Here is a 24,091-nt window from a genome sequence, read left to right on the forward strand (position 1 = left end):
GTCCGCCTCCGCCCCGTCTGCCCCCACCCAATCAGGTTTCTAAGCAGGACCCGGCCGGGTTTCTAAGTGGGACCCGATTTGCCCCCACCCGGTCCACTTTCTAAGCGGGACAGAGTCCTCCTCCGCCCGGTCCGCCCCCACCCGGTCCCGTTTCTAAGCAGGATCCAGTTTCTAAGCGGGACCCAGTCCATGGGCACCCGGTCCGGTTTCGAAGCAGGCCCCTCTACGCCCCCCCCCCCCTCCCCGCGGTCCGGTTTCCAAGCAGGACCCAGTCCGCGCACACCCGGTCCCGTTTCTAAGTGGGACCCAGTTCAGCCCCAGAGCCTTCCGGTTTCTAAGACGGAAGTAGGCCCCTCCGACCTGGTCCGCGTGCTAAGCGTGGCCCAGTCTCCTCACAGCCAGCCACCCGGGGTTCTGTGTTGGACCCAGCCGGCCCCTAGTCTGTTTTAGTTTCTAAGTCATACCCATGCCCACCCTGTGCCTCGTCCAGTTTCTAAATTGGGCCCAATCTGACTCAGCCGGTGTCCGGACTCAGTCCGGAGAGAGAAATGCTCGAGTCAAATCTGAAACACCTCCCTTGAGAGCTGCAGAGCTAGCATCCAACAGGGACGTACAGCCTCCAGAGGCAGCGGGAAAGCAGAGGCTCAGGGGGTTCAGCAGGTAGGTGCTGATGGCTCCTTGCCCCTGGGGGCTCCTGGGGGTCTCCTTTTGTTTCCTCTTCTGACCAGAGCTGGTAAAAGATCGACTGAGGCATGGTAGAACTTTTAAGAGCGTATGTGAACAAAACTCGATTCAAATCGGGCAGCATCCAGTCTAACAGATTGAAAGGAGCTCCGAGGAGCTGTACAAAATAAAAGGAAGAAGGGAGTGAGAACGCGAGAATTATGCTAGACGACAGAGCAGCGCGGTTATTGCTAGGTCACTTTCCTTTAGGGGATGGCACGGGTTTGTCAGGCAGATTACCTAACTAGGATTGATCAGGTGATTCCTGATGGACGGGTCTAAGACTCCATTTGTGGGTGAGCCATAACTGTAATTAAGTTAAATCTTCATTGAGGGAGTGGGGCTTGGTGTAAGCAATTCGATTTTGGACCTGTTGTCTTAACCGCAGTTTGCCACGAAGTCCTAAAATACTACATGTTTTCCTTCCATGTGCTGGTGATCCCATTGTCATCATCATAAACTGTGCACCTATTTCAGTCCTCTCCAGACTGCTGTGTCCCCAGTGGAAGAATCTGTTCCACCTTTATGAACTCCTCTGCCTAGCATCCAACCTGGCTTATCGTGTTAATGCCACTTAGTTGTTCCGTTTTTCTGTCTTATGGAGTACATATAATGTGTATCCACACAGACACATACAAAAACATACAAGTAGATTAGCAATATAAATAATTTTTCTGAAGCCCTCCTGTCTTGTTAGCTCTAAACTCTGAGAACCTACACAAACAGTGTTTGTCTTCTCACGAGGAAGAGGAGTGTAGAAAAAAAAACTTTGGAGAAAGCAGACCTGCTTACCTTTTTTATGCCTTTCTGTTTGCTCTCCCACCTCCGGATCCCGACAGTTCTGCTCGTGTGGGCTGTGTGATGCACCCATTGGAGGGTGTGGGGTACACCAGCATGGACCATGAGGTTCTCTGCCTCTCTTTTTCTGGTTAGACTTCAGAGGCTGATGCTCCACTTCGGAAACTAGATTTGGGTGTGAGCCACTGTGCCTTCTACCTGACAGTGGAGAGGATTCCAAGTGACAAGGCTTAAAGCACCTTGGAGAGTACCCCGTTGACAGTGTTGGACGGACTGTTCCATGTAGTGAAGAAGGAACCATGGAGGGGGGAGGGAATGAGCAGCTGTTAAGAATGATTAAACTTGGGGTGCCTGCGTGGCTCGGTCGGTTGAGCATCCAACTTTGGCTCAGGTCGTGATCTCCCGAATCATGAGTTTGAGCCCCACAACGGGCTTTCTGCTGTCAGCAAAGAGCCCACTTCCAATTCTGTGTCTCCTTCTCTCTCTGTCCTTGCCCTGCTCACGCACTCTCTCTCTCTCTCTCTCTCAAAAATAAGTAAACGTTTAAAAAAAAAAGAATGATTAAACTCATCAGGTCACTGCTGATTTTAGGTCAGCCTAAAATACTTCAAAGCTTATTGGTGTTCTGGGTATAGAGTCCAAAATCCTTGCCATGGCTGTCACGATCACCCACGATGTAACTGCCTGCTTCTTCAGCCACACGTGAGATGCCTCTCCTTCCTTCCCATTGCCCCAGCCATACTGGCCTTGGTATTTCCTCAGATGTGATTGGCTCTCCTACCAGAGCAGCTTTATGTAAATGGTTCCTTCCTCGCAGATCAGTTTTCTTCTCCAGCGTACAGGCAGCCCACTACAGCATGTTCTTCTCTGACCCCTCAAACTCGGTTAGTGCCCCCAGTTTTACAACCTCTGGCACTTTCTCAAAACTCTTGCCTTTTACTTGCCCTTTCTCAAAACTCATCAGTCTTTCAGCAGCTTGTCCACGGTGTCTTCTTCACTAGACCACGAGCTCCGTGAGGGTAGACACCAAGCCTGTCTCATCCATCCCAGGATCTGCCATGTCGGTCCCCTTGCCAGGTGGACACCAGACTCAAGAAATAGCTGTTCAGTGAATGCATGTCTCAAAGCTTTTAAGTTTTAAGGATAATTCTCCGAGCCAACTGCGTGATGATACTGGAAACATAAGAACTGAACGGGCTCTTCCTGCTCTGTGTCTCCCAAATCCAGCTGGGAAGCAGGAGGTTTGAAGGACAAGCATTATAGATGGGGACTCTGGGTGAAGAACCTCAGCCAGGGAGCCAGGCCAGGACTGTCATTGTGAAATAGGAACATGTTCATGGGAGGTGACCCTTTGCTGGAACCCATCAATTCCAATGTGGTCAATAGCTTTGGATTGTTATGCAATGTGACTAATTCACCTGTGGAAAAAATTTAGCTCCAACAGTAATGCTATTTTTTGTTTTTCATTAAAATCCTGATATCCTGACTAATCCCAACTGGACTGTGTCCAGACTGTATCATTTCTGTAACATTAGAAAATAACCTGTAACCACACCAGCAAAGCCACCCCTTAAAGGACCAATGGGAACCGGAGGAGTCTAGAGCCCCCTCACCACACGCACACACCCAAAAAATGACTAGTGAAATAATTTGGCCTGAATTGTTGTTTAATGTAATCGAATTAGATCTCCATATCCGAATAGGCTTGGCCTTCTGAGTGTGTGTCATTTAGTCTCTCTAAATCAGTCACTCACTTGAGTGCCTACTATCTAGAACCCTAGGGGCCGGTAATCGAAGTAACTGTTTCTATTCGATCTTATTGTCCATTTGGAGAGACAGAATGGAAAAGAGTAAGTGAACCAAAGTGCTAGAGGAATGACAATATATAACTTTCAAATTCCAAGCAATGCATCCAGCGTTCATAGAGAGGCATACCCTGAGGAATCGGAAGCAACCTCAAGAGCACCAGTCCTACATTTTCTGCACCTCTGGCATTTACTATTGGCTCATGGGTTCTCAGTTTTTCACAGGACCTCGTTTCAATGCCGTGTAGGACTGTCTTCTCCAAATTAGCACACATAAATGCCAAAGAGTCAAAACTCTACTAATTATCCCAAACTTTGTGACTGTTTTTTGGTACTACTTTACCTATAAACTCCATATTCGTGTTCTCAGAGTTCTTAACAAATTATTAAACACTGTTTAAAGATGGTTTGCATGACACCATTTCATGTCGATTCTCTGCTCAAAGACTATAATCGTTGTGCCTGTGTTTCAGTGACTCTATACTTAAAATTTCAACTTGGCCCTCTGTTACAAGAGACTTTTAGATTTCACTTATCTAAAATTAAATTCCAGTTATATTACTGATAATAAATTTTTTTTATGGTAAACTTATGAAGCATTCACTTATTTGTATAAGCCTATCCGTATGTCCAAAATGACTGGGGAACAGACAGGCATATGGTTGAGAGAGTCATAAGATGGTGTGGGATCTACTGGAAAGAAATGCTGTCTTTTTTTGGCTCACCAAGAGCCTGAGAAGATGTAGGCCTACCCTTTGCTGTCAGCAGCAATCATGCCACCAGACAAAGCCCAACGTCAAAGATAACCTGAAGACAAATGTAGCCAAATTCTAATGTCAGTCTTATCAACCCTAACCTGAGTCCATCCTACACCTGGCCTTGCATGTAAGTGCACCTAAAATTCTTTTTTATGCTCAAGTTCATTACTCAGGTTGGATGTGTCTTGCAAACAAACGAGGCCCAACTGGTTCATTCTCACAAAAGGAGCAAGGTACGAAGAAAACTACAAACAGGACAAATTTATGTCACGTTGTATTTATTGGTATTCAATCTGTTTTCTTCCCAGAGAGAAAACATATAGTCTGAGGTATCACATTTTAATAAATCCTTTGCTTCTGGCTTTACATCCTAAATGTCTATGACCCCTAATCAGGGTTCAGTGCCATCACACACAGTGGTTACAATTTTTCCCTGAGATCATTAAGGCTATGCCTTGAGCCACAGAATATCTTGCTCTACCAAAATTCAGGAGAAAACAGGAAACTGGACGTCTTTTAGCAGTAGAAGAGGCAGACATCTTAGGTAGAATTCCTGAGAAAAAAGTTGTAGAGTCATCCAATCCACTAATTAATATTTCCCTGGTTGTGAACTCTTATCCCTTCAGAATCTCCAAACATTCTAGAAGGGAAATTCATTTTATTGCATATAAAGACACTTTATCACAGCTGTGCGCACAGTATTTTGACTTTTGCAAACTGCCAGAGAGCCATCATGATGCCTCAGTTTCTGATAAAATGCAGAGCTAGTGAGGTATGGTCAGCCTCTCTCCAGTGGCATGTGGGAAGGAGAATCCCAGACATAGATGATGAGAAAACATGGCTATCACATTAAGTGTGTAATCAGGCCTGCCATGTGTTTCAACATGGTTTGAAATCAAAACAGCTCAGGATCTTCTACAAGTACAAATGGTGGAAAGACTTACTGGATCATCACCTCAGACCCCAGCCAAATCAACACACCAAAGCATCAGGCAAATGGACATCAGCACGTGTCTCCCAGTCTGATGCACCAAGAGTCCAGTCTGAAGGGGATGGCATCCCAGCAGCCCCTCCTAGGTTACAAGAAGTCACATTCTGGGAAGGAGCCAGCTTGCCAGGATTGGTTGCCCTTGCATTTGTTGTTCCTCCACCCACCCATCCCCCTAAGATGGCACAATGGAATGATTGTGTTCCCTATTGAGGACTTCCCTTTTTAAAAATAAACAAGCAAAAGTTTCCCTAATCTGACCCACATTCAATAGTGGAAGAAGGCAGCCAGTCCCGGGGTGGGGAGAGTGGGAAAGGAAGCCAGGCATCAGGCAAACACACTTGGGGACGATGTGTGGGACAGTGTGCAGGCCTCCGAAGATAGAATAGTGAAAGAAAAGCTGAGCATCAGTGGGCTTGTGGCACTTGCAGAGACATCGTTCCATGGACACACCATTCGTTCCCTTTCTTAGGTTTTCTTGAGGTAATTCTGACAGGCTTTTGCCATGTCCTTCAAGAAGTTAGGGACGCCATTCTGCAAAGGAAAGAACACTTGTCACTTCTGTGTCTTCACAGACATTACTCCTGATTCTTTGGGATGTGGCAAAGGTAAACAAAGATGCCTTGAGAATAATAAATATGACAGTAGGTCCCCTGTCCAATTTCAACAGAACGTCGCTACAGATAACGACAGAAGACCCAAGGCAGAGGCGAGACTAGACAACAGGGGACACTGTTGTATGCCTTGGCTTTCACTAGTAAAAAGCTAAGATGTTTCTGAGACACCATTTTTTGGAGAGAAAAAACATAGGAAATGGGATTGGGTTGGGTTGTGGGATTCTTCCACAGAAATCAGAGAAAGGACTTCTTTTACAGAATTAGAAAATGGTGAGGCTGTGGGGGCAAAGGGTTAGGCTATTTGATTATTTAGTCAGTGCCGAACTTCGTACAAGATATTCCCCAGACACTGCTTTATTTACTACTACTCTACAGGGTCGGTAGTATCCATCTCCATTTTTAAAAGGGAAGAAATTGATGGCTTCCCTAGATTACACAGACAGAAGCAGGACCAGGATTCAAAATCACATGTATTTGACTCAAAGCCTGTGCGCTTTTCACTCTCCAGGGAATGTGCTGAGCCCTCCCACCAGGAAGTAGGTCTCCAAAGCAGGCTGAATGATTCTCATCAAGCCAGGTCCCTAGGCAGTCTGCAGTGATCCAGTACCACAGCAGTTCCCTCTCCTTACAGGGAAACAAAACACAACACAACATCAGTAACAAAACTGGGGGCTTCCAGGCTTGGACACATCTGGTTGTCTCTGGAGCCAGGTTAGCCTTCCAGACTCCTCCATAAGCAGGGCAGGGTCTAAAGGCCCCATTTTCTCTATAATGAGCAGGCTATTGTCAGGAGGATCCAGACAGTGATCCCAGCAGGGTGTTGCCGGCAGGGAGGGTCTGACATTCCAGCTAAGGATTCTTTGTCTTTTGTCCCAGCCTCCACATCCTGGGTGTTGGCAACCTCAGTCCTAACTGTAGTCACTCAACCAAGCTGCTTCATAAAAGAGCCTCATTAGGCCTGAGATAGGATGTCTCTTCAGCCTGACAGCCCCTTGGACTAAGTCAACATTTGTCAAAGACACTTCCCCCTCCTGCCTCCTGGGATCTCACCTTGGCGACCCAGTTAATGAGCCAGGACGGAATCTGGCCACCAGGGTTATCGAAGTAATACATGAAAACTAGAGGAGAAAGAAAAGACAATTCAGGAGGAGGAAAAATGTTACAAAGACAAAAACAAACCCTGCCAACCTTCCCCTTTTAGATTCAGAAAGAAGGGAGGGAGCACAGGATTCAGGAGGACTTCTCTTCCCTGTCTCCCAGAATATTTATATGTAAACATTTTTAAATCACAGTCACAGGCACATTTTGCTGCTACTCATTAAACACCTGGCAATCTATACACCTGGATATAGTATCTCATTTAATTACTTCTCTCTTTATTACCTTCATGGTACAATTGGGTCGGTAAGAACAAACCCGAGCTTATAAATGATAACATGGAGGCTCAGAGAAGTTAGGTGGCATGTCCAAGGTGACATCTGAAAAGCGTCAGAACTAAGCTTCAGATTTTGCCTCACATGCAAGGCCACACTTGTTCCAGTACTGTAGGTGGCTGCGTATGCCTACTCTGCTCACAGCTTTTCTCCACGTGGGCTGGAACTCCAGAGGGGCAAGTCCTGAGTCTCTGGGTTTCTGCTGGGCAGGAGCTGCGTCCTCAGAGACAGTGCTGCCAGCCTTCTTGCCCACCCTCAGGCCCAATGTATGTATCCCGAGGACCAATCTAAAGTGAGAGTTTCTAAACCTTCTGGCTCTAATTTCATCTGGACAGTGCAAGAGTCAGTAAAGAATGGGCTGAGTCAGATCTAAATGTCCCCCATGCACTCAAGTTTCTGGGGGAGAATGGAGTCTCTCTCCAGGTGTTGTCTTCTACACGTGCCCATCCTCTGAACTCGGGGAATAAGCACCATGAATTTTACGTGCCTCACAATCAGCATGGCCTTGATACAGGTGGCCCTGGTCAGTGCACCAACATGCACCCCGGCCTTACCTTTGCTTCCCTTCTTGCCATCACTCTCGATTGCGAGGCTCTGCTTGTACTGATTTACCCGGATCACACCAGGCCTCTCGGCAAACTGCGGCACAGAAGTGCTCTGGGCCAGGACCACATGGATCTTCCGCCCTTCCACGTCCAGCTCTTGCCGCTGCCGGATGTAGATGTACTGTACTGCCAGTCAAGGCATGATATCAATGCCAGCCTCACAGATGGGCAGAAGGAAACCCCACAAGCCAGAGGCAAAGAGAGAGGACTCTGTTCCTCTCACCTGGCATTTGTTCCCTTATACTGTTACTTCACTTCCTTGCCCTGTCTCTCTACCTGCACTGTAAGATGGTGTCCCATACTGTCTGATGTTCTCATCTGACAGCATGCCTTACCTACCTGTGAACAAGTCCTTGATGCTTTTAATTATATAGAGAAACCCCTCCTCCTTTCTCTAAGAAGGCACTGTGAGGTATCAGAGGTTTGATCACTCATCAGTGGTGTGATTCTGCATTAGTTACTCCCTGTTTCTGAGGCTAAGTTTCCCTCTGTAGGGAAAGGGGGTTACACTGCTCAGCAGGCATGCTTGGTGGGGGCACTGGAGAAACCAGGGCAGAACAGGCACCCCATAAACTTTGTCCTTCCCTCCTCCAAAGCTCTAGTTGCTGACTTCTATGCACAGAGGATGGCCAAGCAATGTTACTTACACCTGCTGGTCATAGGAAGAAACCTAAGCACCTGAATGTTTAGTAGATAGATGTCCTCTCTGGGTCAACATTGATTCACCAAAAATAACAAAGCCATTTCATCTCAATAAACACTTGTAGAACACTCACTATGTCTATGGCACTATTCTAGAGAAGATAATTTAATCCTAAGAAGCAGTGAGAGTTACCATTTATTCAGACATTACTATGTGCTTTACATGTAGCACCAGTTTTGATCCTGAAATGGTCCCTGTGAGTTCGGTGTAAGTATCCCCATCCTACTGATGATAAAACTGAGGCTCAGAAAAGTAAAGAAACTTGCCAAAGACCCATAGCTCAACTGGAACCTGAATGCAAGCCCAGATCTGGCCCCCAAACGTAGTTAGACTTTCATAGCTAGACAGGCCTCAATAGAATTTTAGGTTTTGCACTAGAAGGAATTCAAAGACTAAACAATTAAAAAAAAAAATCACCCTAAGTATAACACAATTATACTTACTATAACAGCAACAACCATAGCCCCATGCCACCTCAGAGTCTCTGCGGCACCCACAGTGGTCCCAGCCCTCACTCAGCCTGCAGGATGGGATGTTGCCCCCGCTCTCTGTGGACTGACGAGTAAAGTTCTTAAATATCTTGGGGGAGAAATGAATTTGCTTTGGCTCTGGCTTTCCTCCCCCAGGCCTCTTTCCTCACAGCCAAGATTGTCCTACTCTCTCCCAAAACTTGCTCAGCTCATGTGACAGATATCACCTGACACTCCATTGAGGGAAAATCAGCTGATCTATTAAGACTTGGCAAAGGTCTTCAAAGGGTTGGGAGGTTGCTGGGCCTTCCATAGAGCCTATGAACAGAGAACCACCAGGTCACTGAGGTCCAGAGAAGCGAAGGGACTTTTCCAAAATCACACAACAAATCAGGGAATAAGCTCACATTCAGTCTGGGATCTCTGGTTCAAAATGAATGTTCTTTTCCACTGCGCTATTCTCTGTTCTCAAAAATTTAACCCTTAGTGGAGAGACATATGTGCATATGAGAAACTCACTGTGGGACTGTGGGGCCTGGAAAGCCAATTAAATAGAACTTCAAGTAGCCCCAAGTGTCCACTCCTAAGACCTACCCAGCAGTGTCACAGTGAGGTCAGAGAGATGGACTCATGCCCTGGTCAAGGTCACCATCTCTGGAAAGAGCTGCACCTGGGACCAGAACCTGCCTCTGCCACCCACTAGTTGTGTAAACCACAGCAAAGTTCTGACTTCTCTTTGCATCAGTTCCCTTGACTACAACATGAGGATGATGGAACTCACTTTGCACAGTTGTTGGTAGGATCAGAGGTAACCACATAAAACCTAAGAAGTAATCCACGATCTGTTGAAATATGCCATGTGTGTACCAACTACCTAGCAGTATGCGGGCAAGAAATAAACCCTTAAGGGGCGCCTGGGTGGCTCAGTCGGCTAAGCGTCCGACCTCAGCTCAGGTCACGATCTCACAGTTCGTGGGTTCGAGCCCCGCGTCGGGCTCTGTGCTGACAGCTCAGAACCTGGAGCCTGTTTCGGATTCTGTGTCTCCCTCTCTTTCTGACCCTCCCCCATTCATGCTCTATCTCTCTCTGTCTCAAAAATAAACAAACATTAAAAAAAAAAAAAAAGAAATAAACCCCTAAGGATTTTATAATCTGGTTGGAGCCAAGGTAAACACATACACTTAGACGCAAACACACACACACACACACACACACACACACACACACACACACAATTTCTATAAAACACACCCGCATGCTCCTTCTCTTTCTTGTGAATAATTATTTAAGAACATACAAACTTGTATAATGTCAGAGCTAGAAATTCAGTGGCTCTCCAAACTTTTTTTTAATCCACAAGACCCTTTGCTGAAAGGATCTTCTATGGAAATTCAGTGTGTAAAACACTTGACTGCTGTGATTGAAGAGGACAGTGAAGGAGTGGAAACCTCACCCCTCAGTCATCCTGCCCCCACCCTGCCTGTCCTTGAAATTCCATCCCCCATAGGAGGCTTGTCCTGAGAGGGCCTCCTAGAACCTTGTACTGTTAGCTAAAACTCCCCACATTCCATTCAACTGCTTTAATGATAAATGAGGAAACTGGGGAAGAAACATATCCCCAGTACCCAGAGCCAGCAGTCAAGGAGGGATCGCTGTGGGGTCACTCAAACTGGAGAGGAGATGGGGAGGGCTGGAAAAGTGAGGGTGTGAGTTGCAGTCCCCACTCTGTATGTATGCCTCTGTCACTTTACCTCCCTGGGTGCTCACTTCCACCTCTAGATTGAGGGAATTTGTAAACACTAGAAGAACTTCTCTCCAGGTCCCCATTTCTGGAGCCAACAAATTCAAGCCTTAGAAAACTTTTCAGGAAAGTCTGAGCTGCCCTCCAGTGACCACAATCATAGACGCTCCACATGGTCAGGCCCAGAAATCACACTCTGAGGTCTCCAAAAGCCACACAAGAAGCAACAGCTTCAGCAGATGTTTCTGCAAGAATCAAAGGACAACACTGTCCACATTGCCATGGGCATGACACCACTGGGCAATAGCCAAGGGGCACAGAAACACTTAGGAAGTCAAGTAGTGATGTGCCTTGAGAAAGGATACGTCTCGGTTGGACATGGGAAAAGGGTACTTCACTTCCCAGTAGACCACGGTTTCTCCATTGCATTCCTTTTCATAGAGTTCTAAGGAGAACAAAAGAAGTTAATGTATCTGGAAGCTTTCTGGGCTTCATTTAACAAGAAGCCTAGGTATGATTATCTCTGAGGGTAATGATAAACCACTAACTCATAAGGCACAGAATTCTAGGAGAAATAAGATTCATTAATGCTAAAAGCTTGTTGCCCAAGAGCAGAGTCTAGTAGACATTAAAACACAGTAAAAATAAAATAACAAAACGTGTCCATTGTATAGCACACGCAAGATTCTCAAATACAATGCAATGGAACAAAATCAGGCACCCAAAAATAAACGTTCAGGTTTTAAAATCAGGGCAACCAGCAGATGTCACTAGAGTACCAGTAGTTTTGCTTTTGATTTCTCTCTAGATTTCTTGACCTATTACAGCTAGCCCTGAACTGAGTCACCCAGTCTAGTGCGTTCAACTGGGAAATGAAGGTTCTAGCCAGGGCAGGGTCCTTCCTAAACAGCTAGGAAGTGCCATAGCTGTGGCTAACCCTAAGTGTCTTGCTTCTCTCCCCTGTTTCTTTACACACTACCATGACTGCAATGACCAGATTCCCTTAATATTTCATCGTTCTATAGTGTGCAAATAGCAGCTAACTTGGCTGGAGAGAGCAAAAGAATTCAATGGCATGTACACCCTCTGACCTCAAGCTGTGCAGTATGCCTTCATACTAAGCATTTATTTAAAGAAGGAGGCAAGCCAAGGCTGCTGAAGTAACCATGACAGACCCTTAAGGAGATGCTGATGGGGGAAAAGTATTCTTTAATTCAGCTTTGGTAGGAAAATCTATTAGAAGACCATGGATTAAAGAGCTTGCCCATTGGTGCCACAAGAGACTAAAGACAGCCCTTGAGAGGAAGGGAAGAAGTAGACATCTGTGACCTTTGCATACTCAGCATCACCTCCCCCTTCTTGAACCAGTGATCTCCATTCTCCTTCACCCTTCCCCTCCTTGACTATGCGGTTTAAGCAGGACTGACTCAGCATTAATTTCAGGGCTGGGAAAATGAGCAAGATGTGGCCACAGTGATTCATTCAGGGATGGTGCATCTGGCCAGGGTCTTACCTTGTGGTTTAGTAAAGGCCCTCAGGTAGCTCACAGAATATCTAGAAGGAGCAGAGCTGGGCTTAGAACCTCAGGATTGTTCCAGAGAAGCCAAACTACTGCTGCTACCGGACTAGACACCATAGTGTGAATGGCTGATGCCAAGTACCAAACATCAGAGGCTCTGCAACTGTTTCTCCCAGTGTCAGACACCTTAGCCCTGACCATTACCAGAAAATTGATTTTGCATGCTGCAGTTCTCTCTCACATTGAAGCTGCATGTGTGTCTTACTGGCAACATCTATATTACACCCCTGAGGAGACTGGGACAGAGAACATCTGGCTTCTCCCTTGAATGGACAAGTATCACAGTTCTTCCTAGATAGAAAGGGTACTGGAAAACACTAGGAGACCACAACCATGACAAACATCCACAGGAGGCCATGAGAGCAAATTCTGGGGCTCTGGCTGCCGTGAGCAGGAAAGTGGAATGCTCCTTCCTGTTCCTGTGGGGTTATTATTTATATGGTTAGACTATAAGCCTGGATCTTCTGGTGGCCATCTTTGCCATGACATAAGAATCTGCCTAAGAATTAGGTCAACTCAGAAGAAAACGGAGTCGAGATGGAGAAGTTATTTAAGCATTAGATGCAGCTGTCCTAGAAGTCAGATACCCCTGGACTTTTCAATGCCATGAAACCAATAAACTCTTTTCCATTTCTTACACTGGCATTTGTTAACTTTTTGTTGCTTGCAACCAGAAGTCCTGACTATAGCAAAGGTCTTTCAGAGTTTACATGCACCTTGGCTAGTTCTGCAGTTCTCTTCCACTGTGACTGATTTGGCAGAGGCCACTCCCACCTTTAAGTGACAGGAGGAACCCCTATTTAATGCCTTTCACAGGTGGCATTCTCCTTCAGGGCATCACCCTTCCCCTCCTCCTTGACTTTCAGGGCAAAATCTAAGAACTGGAGCCTTGGAGCTCTGGACCTTCCTCCTGCCTTAGCTCTACATTCTGCTACCCCAATAACATAATAAAACCAAACTGCTCACAGTTTTTGAACATACCATGCTGTTTCATGCCTTCCTCCCTTTATTCATGCTGTTCCCTGGGCCTCAGATGGCCTCAAGCCCCCCATCCCCTCACCTTCTCACCCTCTCACCTATATGCATTCTTCTTGTTGATAAAACTTTGATTCAACTTCCAAAACAAAGCTTGGACACCACCTCCTCCAAGAAGCTGCCTATGACTACCTAGATATGTGAGATGATGTTGAACTTACAGTGAGAACAAAGGAGCCTCCAGAGCAAACTGGAGAGTAGCAGCTAAGGGAATGCAAGGAATCACAAAGGAATCACAAAGGAATCACGTTTCAGCCCAACACTTAAGACTTTCATGCCAAAATTAAAAATAAAACATAACATAGTAGAAATTGAACCTGTTGCTTTCTACTAGCTGGAATAAGTAACAATAGATTCTACTTTCTAGATTTTTTTTTTCTTAATAATAGATGTTATTCACCTTTAACATATTGGTCCCACTGTTTTCTGTAGTCTAAGTCCATGTAGACATCTGCGAGTAAAGCCGGAGGGCAGTCGTCCAGAACACCAAAGACTTTATACTCATAAAGTCCCGTCTGCTGTAAAAACAGAACAGGCAAAACAATCTATTGATTTCCAAATAGACAGCCGGATGACACAGCATATGAAAAGCAGATGTTCATACAACACCAATTATTGAGTACCTCCTCTGTGGTCTTGGTAACACAATAATGAAAAAGCAGATGAGGCCCCTGCTCTAGTGGATCATACATTTATTGTAGACATTGGTGGTGGTGGTGGCGGTGGCTATAAATGCTATCTAGGTAATTTGAATAGTATATAAGGAAAGTTATGTCATCAGTGGTGCCTGTTTTGGGGGCAAGGGGTGTCCTACGTAATCAAGTAATCAGGAAAGACCTCTATGAGGGATAACCTTTATCAGAACATCTTATTCTAAATATTAGAAGGAACCAGCCATGGGAAGATAAGGAAAACCCATTCCTGGTATAGGGAAGACCTTCACGTTTATGAACCTTCCTGCTCAAAAAACAGGAAGTCATAAGATCCAGAGAACTGTGGATTGGGGAGGTGGTAGGAGCTGAGGTCAGAGAGACAGTGGTGTCCAGACTCCACAGGGCTTTGTAAACCAGGGTGATGGGATAAAGATTTTGTTCTAATTACTAAGGAAAACCAATGAGTGACTTTAAACAGAGGAACGCTAAATAAAAAGATGATCCTTGATCCTTGGTAGAAAATAGATCATAAGGGAGCAAGGAGATGGTTTGAAGACCAGTGCAATGGTCCAGATAAGAGATGATGGTGATTTAAACAAGGAGGTGACAACAGTGATTGAGAGAAGTCAGTGATTTAGGGTTATATTTAGAAGTAATGTTAGCAAGAAGTGCTGACAGATTGCCTGTGGAGAAGAGAAAGTAAAGAATTACTTAGAACCTCTGCTTGAACAACTAGGTAAATGAGAGATCCATGCTCTAAGATAGAGAACACTTGGGAAGAGGTGATATGTGAGCTATGGGGATATCAAGAATTCTACTTTTGAGTTTAAGATGCTTATTAAACATCCAAGTGGGAGTGTCATATAGGCAGCTAATGCTCAGGGGACAGGTTACTATTTTAGATATCCATGGGGCATAATGAAACCTAACACATTGTTTTTATCAATGCCAAGAATTTGTCAATAACTTCCTTTTTATGTAAAGAACTTGTGTATAAAACATCAGCTTCAAATCACATTAGTCCTCTTTATAAAAAAAAAAGAGAGAGACCATTTCTAGATTCCAAAGGATGAGAGTTCCCCCCACCCCCCCCCCCACCTCCGGCCTTTTTTTTTTTTTCCTTCATGAAGACCATATCCTCCTCTGTGAGGGTTCTGGGGCTAGAGTTGGCCATGTTATGCATTTCACTTTCCCTACAATGGCAACTAACAATTCCTGACCCTCCCCTTGCCTAAAGGCTTTACTGTTAAGATTAAACCAAAGGCTTTTAGATTAAGTTCCATGCAAAAGCAAACAAATAAAACAAAAATGATGCTTTTAGAATGACACGTTCTTCCATGTGCTAAAGCAATGTCATTGGCTAATCGAACATGTGAAGTCAAGAGGTAAACATGGTGAAGCTTTCTAGATATCTTGAGGCTACAAGGGCTTCCTGGCTCAGGGGGCATAACCCAGGGCAAAACATCCTAGTTTAAGAATCTCATCTGTCTGTTAAATTAACTGGTAAGAAATGGAAGATGCAATTGAAATGGAATTCATAAAGTTCTTCCAGCTCTAAAAGTATGTGACTTTATACCAAAGGTTTCCAACCAGCAAATGACAAACTAGCAGATCTAAACACCTCACATGCTGTGAGCACAGCACGCGAGGTATTGAGATCTGCTAGTTTGTATACCCCAAAAGACAAACATCAGGAGAAACACCTCCTTCTCCCTCCTGTGCCCTCCCCTCACACAGATGAGAAGATAGTGAGGGTTTACACATACTCATACATTTATTAATCATCTCTGGAAGAGAGACAGTTCCCTGCTCAGGAATGCCTGGGCCCCATTTTCTGTACATACTGAGCAAAAGGGATAATTATGCATTGAGATAATGATCTCAGCTTACATGAGTTAACTTTGGTTATCTGGATAAATTAAGACAAACTGTTTCCTTACACTGGTTCCCTTCCCCTTCTGAATTTAGTTACTGTCCTTAGTGACCTCAGTCCTATACATATCACAGAAAAGAAAAACAGAAAGCCCTCTTAGAAAGAGAAAAATAAAACGATGTGATTTACGTGAATACAGAAGAACGAACTATTGTTACAACTTCCTTTAAACACTCCCTTCGTGGCAGAACTGAGAAATGCCAGGACTCCAGAGGAACAAAATGCTTGGTAACACTTCCCTTGTCTATCAATAAAATGTTCTTTTCAAGTAACAAACAGCCCACCAAAATTCTTGGATCAAGGCACCTTTTCACCTATTATTTCTTTCTGACAAGGATCTCTGCAAACATACACACGATTTTACTTTCCTTTAAAAAATAAAGTAAATTTTTTATAACTGTAAAAATAATATTCATTATAGGAAAATTGGAAAATGCAAAAAACTGAATAAGGAAAATATAAATGACATGTAACCCCATAATCCACAAAGATCTATTGGTAATATCTGACATATTTCTTTTAAGTACATAAATACTTCTATATGTTACAAAATCGGAATAATATGGTTTAAACAGCTTGTATTCTCTATGGAGAGATCAGACCTAATTTAATTATTCTCATTCAGTCCTTCGTTTCTAATATTTTTACAAATATAAATATTGCTGGAATAATTATTATTTCAGATGGACCAACTTGGTCCATAATTCTAATTTTTTTCATTCTTCCTTAGAGATAGATTTTAGTAAAGGTTCTATATGCTTCTTTATAAGTTTAAGGTTCTTCATGCTTTTTATAAGGCTTTAAGAATTTATACCAATGTATACTCTTGCCAATAGCACAGGAACATCTCATCAGGATTGGGTACCATTGTTTGTGCAAATAGTTAGATAGGAAAGGGAATAAAGCTTGGCTTGATTTGGGCAAAGTTTTTATTACTGATGTGTAAGATCTCCTTAAAATTAGAAATATAAACTTTCTGCATTATGTGTAAGATTCAGTAGATGATTCAATAAATGATTCCAAATAAGTTTACTCAAGAGATTCTTGGCTTTCCTGAAGCTCCTCCAGAAAATCATTTGTAAGAATGTCTCCATTTATTTATCATGCTGTAAAACTTGGTGTATATGTTTCTAATTCTCCATGTATGAATAAAATTGAAAAAAAATTATTCGGTGGTAGAGAATCAGTAAATACCTTGTGTGGAATACAGTGACCAGAAGAAACAGAAGATTTACCGTAGCACAGAGTGCCTTCTTTCTTGCTAAGAGAACCTCTGTGGCAATGTACACAACTAATGACTTTGCCGGTCTCCTACACTGGTTTGACTATGGCTGTTTGGAGCTACAGCAGCTATTTTGTAATGAAGAGGTACCAAACATGAGGAGGAAGACTAAAAAGACTCCTTGTTTTACTGGCATCATTGATCAGCTAAACCAGTGCCATCAACTACTGACCCCTGCTCTACTTGTTAAATGAGAAAAATAAACCCCTCTTTGAGTCACTGTTTGTACAGTTTCCTGTTACTTGCAGCTAAAAGCAATCTTAATTGATAAAAATGATCCTTTCCAACAATGAATTTTACAGGAGTCCTGTGATTTGGGGGAACAGTGAAGGTTAAGAAACTCCCCTCTCCTTTGTGTTCCAGAAAAGAGCTTGTTGCAAAGAACCATCATTCCCCATAGGACTTAGATAAGACTCCCAGGTGCTGCCCTTGTTTACCTGTGACAAGGCCAGACAGACGCTCTGAATTCCCTTGCATTGCCTCATAAATAATTAGCTGAACTGCTTGTCCCCACTGATCCAATCAGAACAAAATGCTTGTGAACCAGACTGGTTAAGTTTCTCTCATTCTTCCCCTAAATGTTGGCCCACCCTCAGGCTGAGCCAGCATACAGCCCCTCCTGAGAACAGATTAGCCTCAGGGCAAAATATTCTCTGATCTACTATCCAGGCATGCCACCTTTTATCTCACTTCCTCACACTGGTTTCTCACCTTGTTTACTCATCTCTATAAAAGAAAAACTCTTTTTGCCTCATTCTTGAGACATTCACAGATCTTATGGTCAAAGCGTTCTCCCTATTACAATAATCTCTCTCCCCACTTTGCAATAATCCTTTTGGATAAAAGTCTCTCCTTGTGAGTCCAGGTTTGTTTTTACTTGGCATTATTACTCTAAAGTAGAAAAGCAGATGGCCAGAATAGTGCTAATAAGACTTAGATGCATTTACAAGGAAAAACTATTATGTATAAATCCATTAAAACGGTACAGAAGTACATAAGCATTGCTACAATGCATTGTCAAGGAAGAGAGGGAAGAGATCATGGCCAGTGTTAATCAACATTAAGTATATTTAATTTTGCACATCTGAAACTCCACACACTGTTATAGAAAGTGCCACCTCCTTCCACTAGGTCAGAAAAAAGTATAATTACAAAAAATTAACATAAATTTTATTATAAAATTACAAACTTGCTAGGACCTGCTGTATCCTTGGCCCTGGGAAGAAATCAGGCATACACATATTCTTGGCTTTTGAGCTTGGAACATACTTCCCCCTGGTGATGTCAGTAGTCATGCAATAGCCATGCATTCTGTATTTGAAGTTTTCTGGTCACTTTGACCTGCTATAAATTATTTTACTAATACTAGTAATTGTTCAGTTTTCAGTTTTATATTCATTACCTCATGTAATCTTTAACAGAGCTCTGTGATAGAGATGGGGATGTTAGTGTTATCTCCATCTTTATGTGAAGAAATTATCTCAGACAGGCTAAATTACTTGCTTGAGTCCCACAGCTAGTACTTGGGACAGCCAGAAAGAAGGTGACATGGGCCCTTCTACTTCCTTCAGTGTCTCCTGTTTAGCCCTACTGTCTGCACATTTCCTCCAAACCATTGTTCCAAACCACAATCTAATGATTAAGATAAAGAAGACCCATCACATAGCATCTTAGAGCCAGAAGGGGCCTTAGACCTTTACGTAAAAGAGGTCAGTGACTTGCCAAGGGTCCCACTGATGAAGCTGTTGGTTGCAAAGCCTGGACGGGAACCTGTTCCTTCTGGTCCCCAAGCCAGTGCTCTTGCTCCTTCCCTGGACCACCCAGAATGGACCGCCCACTGAGATGCTCCCCTGAGGCCTTAAGCCTGGTGTGTTTGTCTAACAGGCCTCCAAGCAGCCAGAGGAATATTTTTTAGATGCCTCTTCTGTAGAGATTCAGATCCAGAGCAGGAGAAAGGCAGGAATGGGAAAGGATGAATAATAGAACTTTCAACGGACTAGTGCTTTGCTATCTTTACGTGTATTATTCCAGAGTCATCTCAAAAACCAGAAAATACCCCATGGTGGTTACCGCATGGGCTCAGAGTCACAACCCAGTAGGGTCAAAGCTCTTCTACCCACTAGCCTTGCTTTCCTCAGCTGCAAAGTGGGTCTAATGAATTTGTACTTAAGGGGATGATTATGAGGATTGTGAGCTAATCCATCTAAAATTCTTACCATTGTGCCTCACACATAAGTACTTAGCAGATATTAGATGTCATTGTCATTCATAAGGTGGGTACAATGATCCCCTTTTCCATATTAAATAATTGAGGATTCAGAACTGTAACATAATGCACATTTTTTAGAGAAACTAACATCTATGGAGTATGAAGCCAGGCACTGTGCTTGGTGATTAATACATAAAATAATCCCGTGAGGTAAGCATATTATTATCTCCACTTTATAAATGAAGAAATGGTGGAGGTGTGGGGACAGGGTTTGGCAATTTGCTACTGATCTCACTAATCAGTAATTTTTAAGATACTCTGTTATTCTGGGGCACTTGTCTAAACATCAGATTGTTATATTTCTTAGTGCTGATTCAAATGCATAAAAGAACTGGACATTTTATTTTCAACTGCATTTATAAGGTTAACATATTTTGAGAAACACTACTGCCAACAGCACACTTATTTGTCCTGAGCAGGGTAAATTCTGTAAGAGCTCATGTGTTTACATATGAGAAATGCCAAAATGTCACAATGTTTGCATTTGACATTTGCAGCTCCCTCAGAGGACTAATCTGTTAGACCTCCTTTACCTCTCCCCCACCTGATCCAGAAAGGTGTCACCCCATCTCTGTAAATTCTGATGTTCATCTGCATTGACCTCACTGACCGTGACACAGTCTTGATAAATCACATTTGTCTAATCCTGAAAATGCACCTCTGAGTGTGTGCTGAATTTTCTTAACCTCTCAAAGAAGAGCTCATTCCCATTCCTCAGGAGGGGACAAGATCTCAACTTTGACTGTGGAAGCTGACCAACTCCAGCCACTCTGTGGCAAGTAAACAGGCTCTGAAGTTACGAAAAGTAAGCATTTTTCACCAAAGAGCATCAATTCTAATGACAGGAATCAAGCTACAGCTGCCACTTGGAAGGGTGTATCAAGATAAAAAAAAAAGGCAGTAGTGGGGCGCCTGGGTGGCTCAGTCAGTTAAGCGTCTGACTTCAGCTCAGGTCATGATCTCACAGTTTGTGCGTTCAAGCCCCGCATTGGGCTCTGCGCTGACAGCTCAGAGCCTGGATCCTGCTTCAGATTCTGTGTCTCCTACTCTCTCTGCTCCTCCCCCACTCATGCTCTGTCTCTCTCTCCCCTTGAAAAACAAACAAAAACATTTAAAAAAAAAAAAAGGCAGTTGCATAAATCTGGTTTAATATTTTAGATCTCTCTACGAAAACATGGCAGGTTTAATCCCTAAGGATTGCACATAGCTAGGTAAGATAATAATGATGGCTAACATTCACTGAGTGCTTACTGAATACCGGGCACTGGACTGATATCAGATTATCTCACTTAATCCACACAATGGTAATATGAAGTGTGGCTCATTGGGAAACCCATTTTTCAGACAAGGAAACTGAGGCTAAAGGAGTTCGGAGAAATTTCTGGAAAAGGCAAGTCTACAGAGACAGGAAGCAGATTGGTGGCTGTCTGGACTAGGAATGATAACAACCACAAGAAGTGTCTTTTGGGGATATCACAAATGTTCTAAAATTAGACTGTGATGAAGGCTGCATAACTCCATAAATTTACAAAAATTCATTGAACTGTACACTTAAACTGAGTAAATTTTATGGTATACAAATGATACCTCATTAGAGCTGTAAAAAAAAAAAAAAAAAAAAAGTCTGTGAAACTCACCTAAAGTCACTCAAATAATGACCGTAGAACCTGGCCTTGCAGCCAGTGATCGGACAGCTGAGGTCATGGTCTGTGATACTGCCTCTGGATTGTCACTGACCTCTCCAAACATACCATTGGATAAATAAGAAAGCTGTTGAAGTGCATATAGTTATAGCGAGGATGACTGTATTATTTATCATTCCAACCAGCATACTTTTGAGAGTGAAAGGGATGTGGTAAAAATATCACCAGGACAACAGGTATAAACCAGGCCTCTGGGGAGTATATTGGGTAGGACGTATACACTTAGCTATGGCTCACAACAAAAACCATTTAATTTACTGTGTGTTTCAAAATGTATCTTCTCATTGGATCCCCATACAAATTTGGCAGAACAGGAATTATTTCCACTTTACAGATGAGGAAACTGAGAACCCAGCTAGAGTCTCAGGCTCATAAATCCTAAAATGACAGAGCAATCAGGCGTCAGAAACCTATTTTAGCCAGGTGATGCCAAATCTGTCCTGTTGGTTATTTTTGAACCGTCCACAAGCTAAGGATTGTTTCTGCATTTCTAGGTGGTTATATAAGCACCTACATAATATCTTCCATTTTGCCTCTTGGCCCACAAAGCCTCCAATATTTACTCACTGGCCCTTTAGAGGAAAAGTCTGGTGATCCCTGCTCGAGACCATTGCTATCACCACTTCCAAAACATACAACTCCGGAAAACTCTTAACTGCCAATGAGTCGTACTGCAATTACACATGTAAGAGAGGAAGGAAACTTTGTGTCGTAGTCATATTTACGTTTTATTTTGAATCACATGGTGTTTACTGTGCAGGCTCAGACCACCCTTCAAAGTAAATCTGCCCATCTTGAGCACGCCATGCGGGACAAATACAAATACAAAAAAAAAAAAAAAAAAAACTTAAATATACCCTATTTTTTTTTAATTAACTTATTTTTAATTTACATCCAAGTTAGTTAGCAAAATATATCCTATTTAAATTCAGAAAAGAAAAAGAAAATCTTGACCTATAGAGGAACATAGACGCAGGTTACACCAGACATCTTGTCAGAAACCATCCATGTAAAACGAGAGTGGAATAAAATCTATAGTGTATTAAAAGAGAAAATCCACCAACCCAGAATGCTATATCCAGTGAAACTGTCCTTCAAAAGTGAAGGAGAGGGGCTCCTGAGTGGCTCAGTCAGTTAAGCGACATACTCTTGATTTCAGCTCAGGTCATGATCTCTTGGTTTGTGAGATTGAGCCCCACGTTGGGCTCTGTGCTGACAATGCTCTGATTCTCTCTCTCCCTCTGTCTCTGCCCCTCCCCTGCTCACCCTTGTTCTCTCTCAAAATAAATAAGTGAAGGAGAAATAAAAAGTTTTTCAAACAAAAACTGCAGAAATTCAGCAGCAGAAGACCTACTCTGGAAGAAATGTTAAAAGATGTTCCAAGAGAGAAAAAAAAAAAAAGATAAAGGTCAGAAACTGAGATCTATATAACATATAAAGTGCTTGTTTTATTGTCTTAAAGCTTCTTGAAGGTATGAACTTTGTCTTATTCATCAGGTATCACCGGGATTTAGCATATGCCAGGCACACAATAGGTCCTAAAGACTGCTTGAACGAGCACATGAACAAATATTTTGGAGTTTTCATTGACCCAAAGGTAGCTATGGAGAAGTATCTATCCTAAACTAAATGGCAAAATAAGGTGGTTAAGTCTATCTCTAAGTTTTTCTGGGTCTTTTTTTTTTTTTTTTTAATTTTTTAGTGTTTATTTACTTTTGACAGAGAGGGAGAGAGAGAGAGCTGGGAAGGGACAGAGAGAGAGACAAGATCTGAAGCAGACTCTGCAGTGAGAGCGGAGAGCCCAATGTGGGGCTCAAACTCACAAACTGTGAGATCATAACCTGAGCCAAAGCCAGACACTTAACCGATTGAGCCACCCAGGCACCCCATCTAAGCTTTTCTGGGTCGTAAAAACACATTAAAGGGGCACCTCTTGATTTTACCTCTCAGGTCATTATCCCAGGGTCATGAGATCAAGCCCAGCATGGGTCTCTGCACTGAGTATGCAGCCTGCTTAGGATTCTGTCTCTGTCTCCCGCTCTGCCTCTCTCCCTGGCTCATTCATATTTTCTCTATCTCTCTCTCTCTATCTCTCTCTCTCTCTATCTCTCTCTCTCTCTCTCTCCCTCTCTCCCCCACTAAAAAACGAAACACGTTAAAAGTCCCAGACTAAAATTCAAAGGTTCGTATTTGCATGGATGCTCCCTTTCTTACATGAATACATTCATTTACATAATTTCCCTGATGGATAAAATAGCCTCACAAAATTATGTCCAGGGACTGTGAGCTTGTGAAGTAACAAACTATCCCCACTGAAGGGCCCCCTAGAATTCTCCTTCCACCCATAGGTGGTGACTCTGATGTCAACAGCAGGTTGGAAGACCCAGCAAGAACCATATTGCACTTGACACTGCTCCAATTCAGCCCCTGCTTCAATTGGTATGGTATTGTGTCCAAGGATCCAGAATGTCCAAATCTTTGCTGACAAGTCACTTCTGCTCTCAGAGTCCCGAAGGCCCAATGAAAATCAGAGTTTTGCTTTATTAATAGTCACCTCCTGTGATCCCCATGGAGGAATCTGGTGAAAGACAGGGTGAGGGTATGAAGCCTGGCTTATAGCAAGACAGGAGTGGGAGGTCCTACTCAGCCCTCTCCTCTCAGTCCCCTCAACTTAAACCTTGGGACCAGCATTCTCACACAGTCTCACACCACATGCTCATCAGGAGAGAGACGTGAGGAGGGGAAGACCTGAGGCTCTGATATATCCATCCACCTGCTTGCTCAGAAATATGGAAAAAGGGAAAGAGAGAGAGACACACACAGAGAGAGAGAGAGAGAGAGAGAGAGAGAGAGAGAGAGCATGAGCAAGAGAGCACAAGAGCTGGCCTCAGTCTGTGGCAGGTAGAAGAATGCCACACATGGGTGCTCCTCATTCAGACATGGTGGCCCTGCCCGCTAGTAAAATGTGGCTCCATAAGTGTCCCAGGTCCAATAAT

At 43.4% G+C, this 24,091-nt stretch overlaps 1 protein-coding gene and 1 long non-coding RNA gene across 5 annotated transcripts in view; one reads left to right on the forward strand and one right to left on the reverse strand.

Annotated features, from left to right (window-relative positions):
• On the forward strand, positions 1-5,541 carry LOC128313389 (uncharacterized). Its single transcript, XR_008294042.1, has 2 exons — positions 1-660; positions 2,497-5,541. It is a non-coding gene; the product is annotated as an uncharacterized LOC128313389 (long non-coding RNA).
• Positions 4,346-24,091, reverse strand: part of PCTP (phosphatidylcholine transfer protein) — a 26,983-nt gene continuing 7,237 nt past the window's right edge. For 2 of the 4 annotated variants that reach the window (XM_015088378.3, XM_053211767.1), the window contains 5 exons: positions 13,656-13,773; positions 11,007-11,086; positions 7,677-7,848; positions 6,740-6,807; positions 4,346-5,606 (listed from right to left, as the gene is read on the reverse strand). In XM_015088378.3, coding sequence (XP_014943864.2) covers positions 5,541-5,606; positions 6,740-6,807; positions 7,677-7,848; positions 11,007-11,086; positions 13,656-13,773 — 504 coding nt within the window. In that variant the 3' untranslated portion in view covers positions 4,346-5,540. Of the gene's footprint in view, positions 5,607-6,739; positions 6,808-7,676; positions 7,854-11,006; positions 11,087-13,655; positions 13,774-24,091 lie in introns of all 4 variants that reach the window. The other 2 variants (XM_027034177.2, XM_053211766.1) reach the window with 2 other exon arrangements.

The sequence above is a fragment of the Acinonyx jubatus genome, chromosome E1, assembly GCF_027475565.1.
Source record: "Acinonyx jubatus isolate Ajub_Pintada_27869175 chromosome E1, VMU_Ajub_asm_v1.0, whole genome shotgun sequence".
In the NCBI taxonomy this organism is placed as follows: Eukaryota; Metazoa; Chordata; class Mammalia; order Carnivora; family Felidae; genus Acinonyx; species Acinonyx jubatus.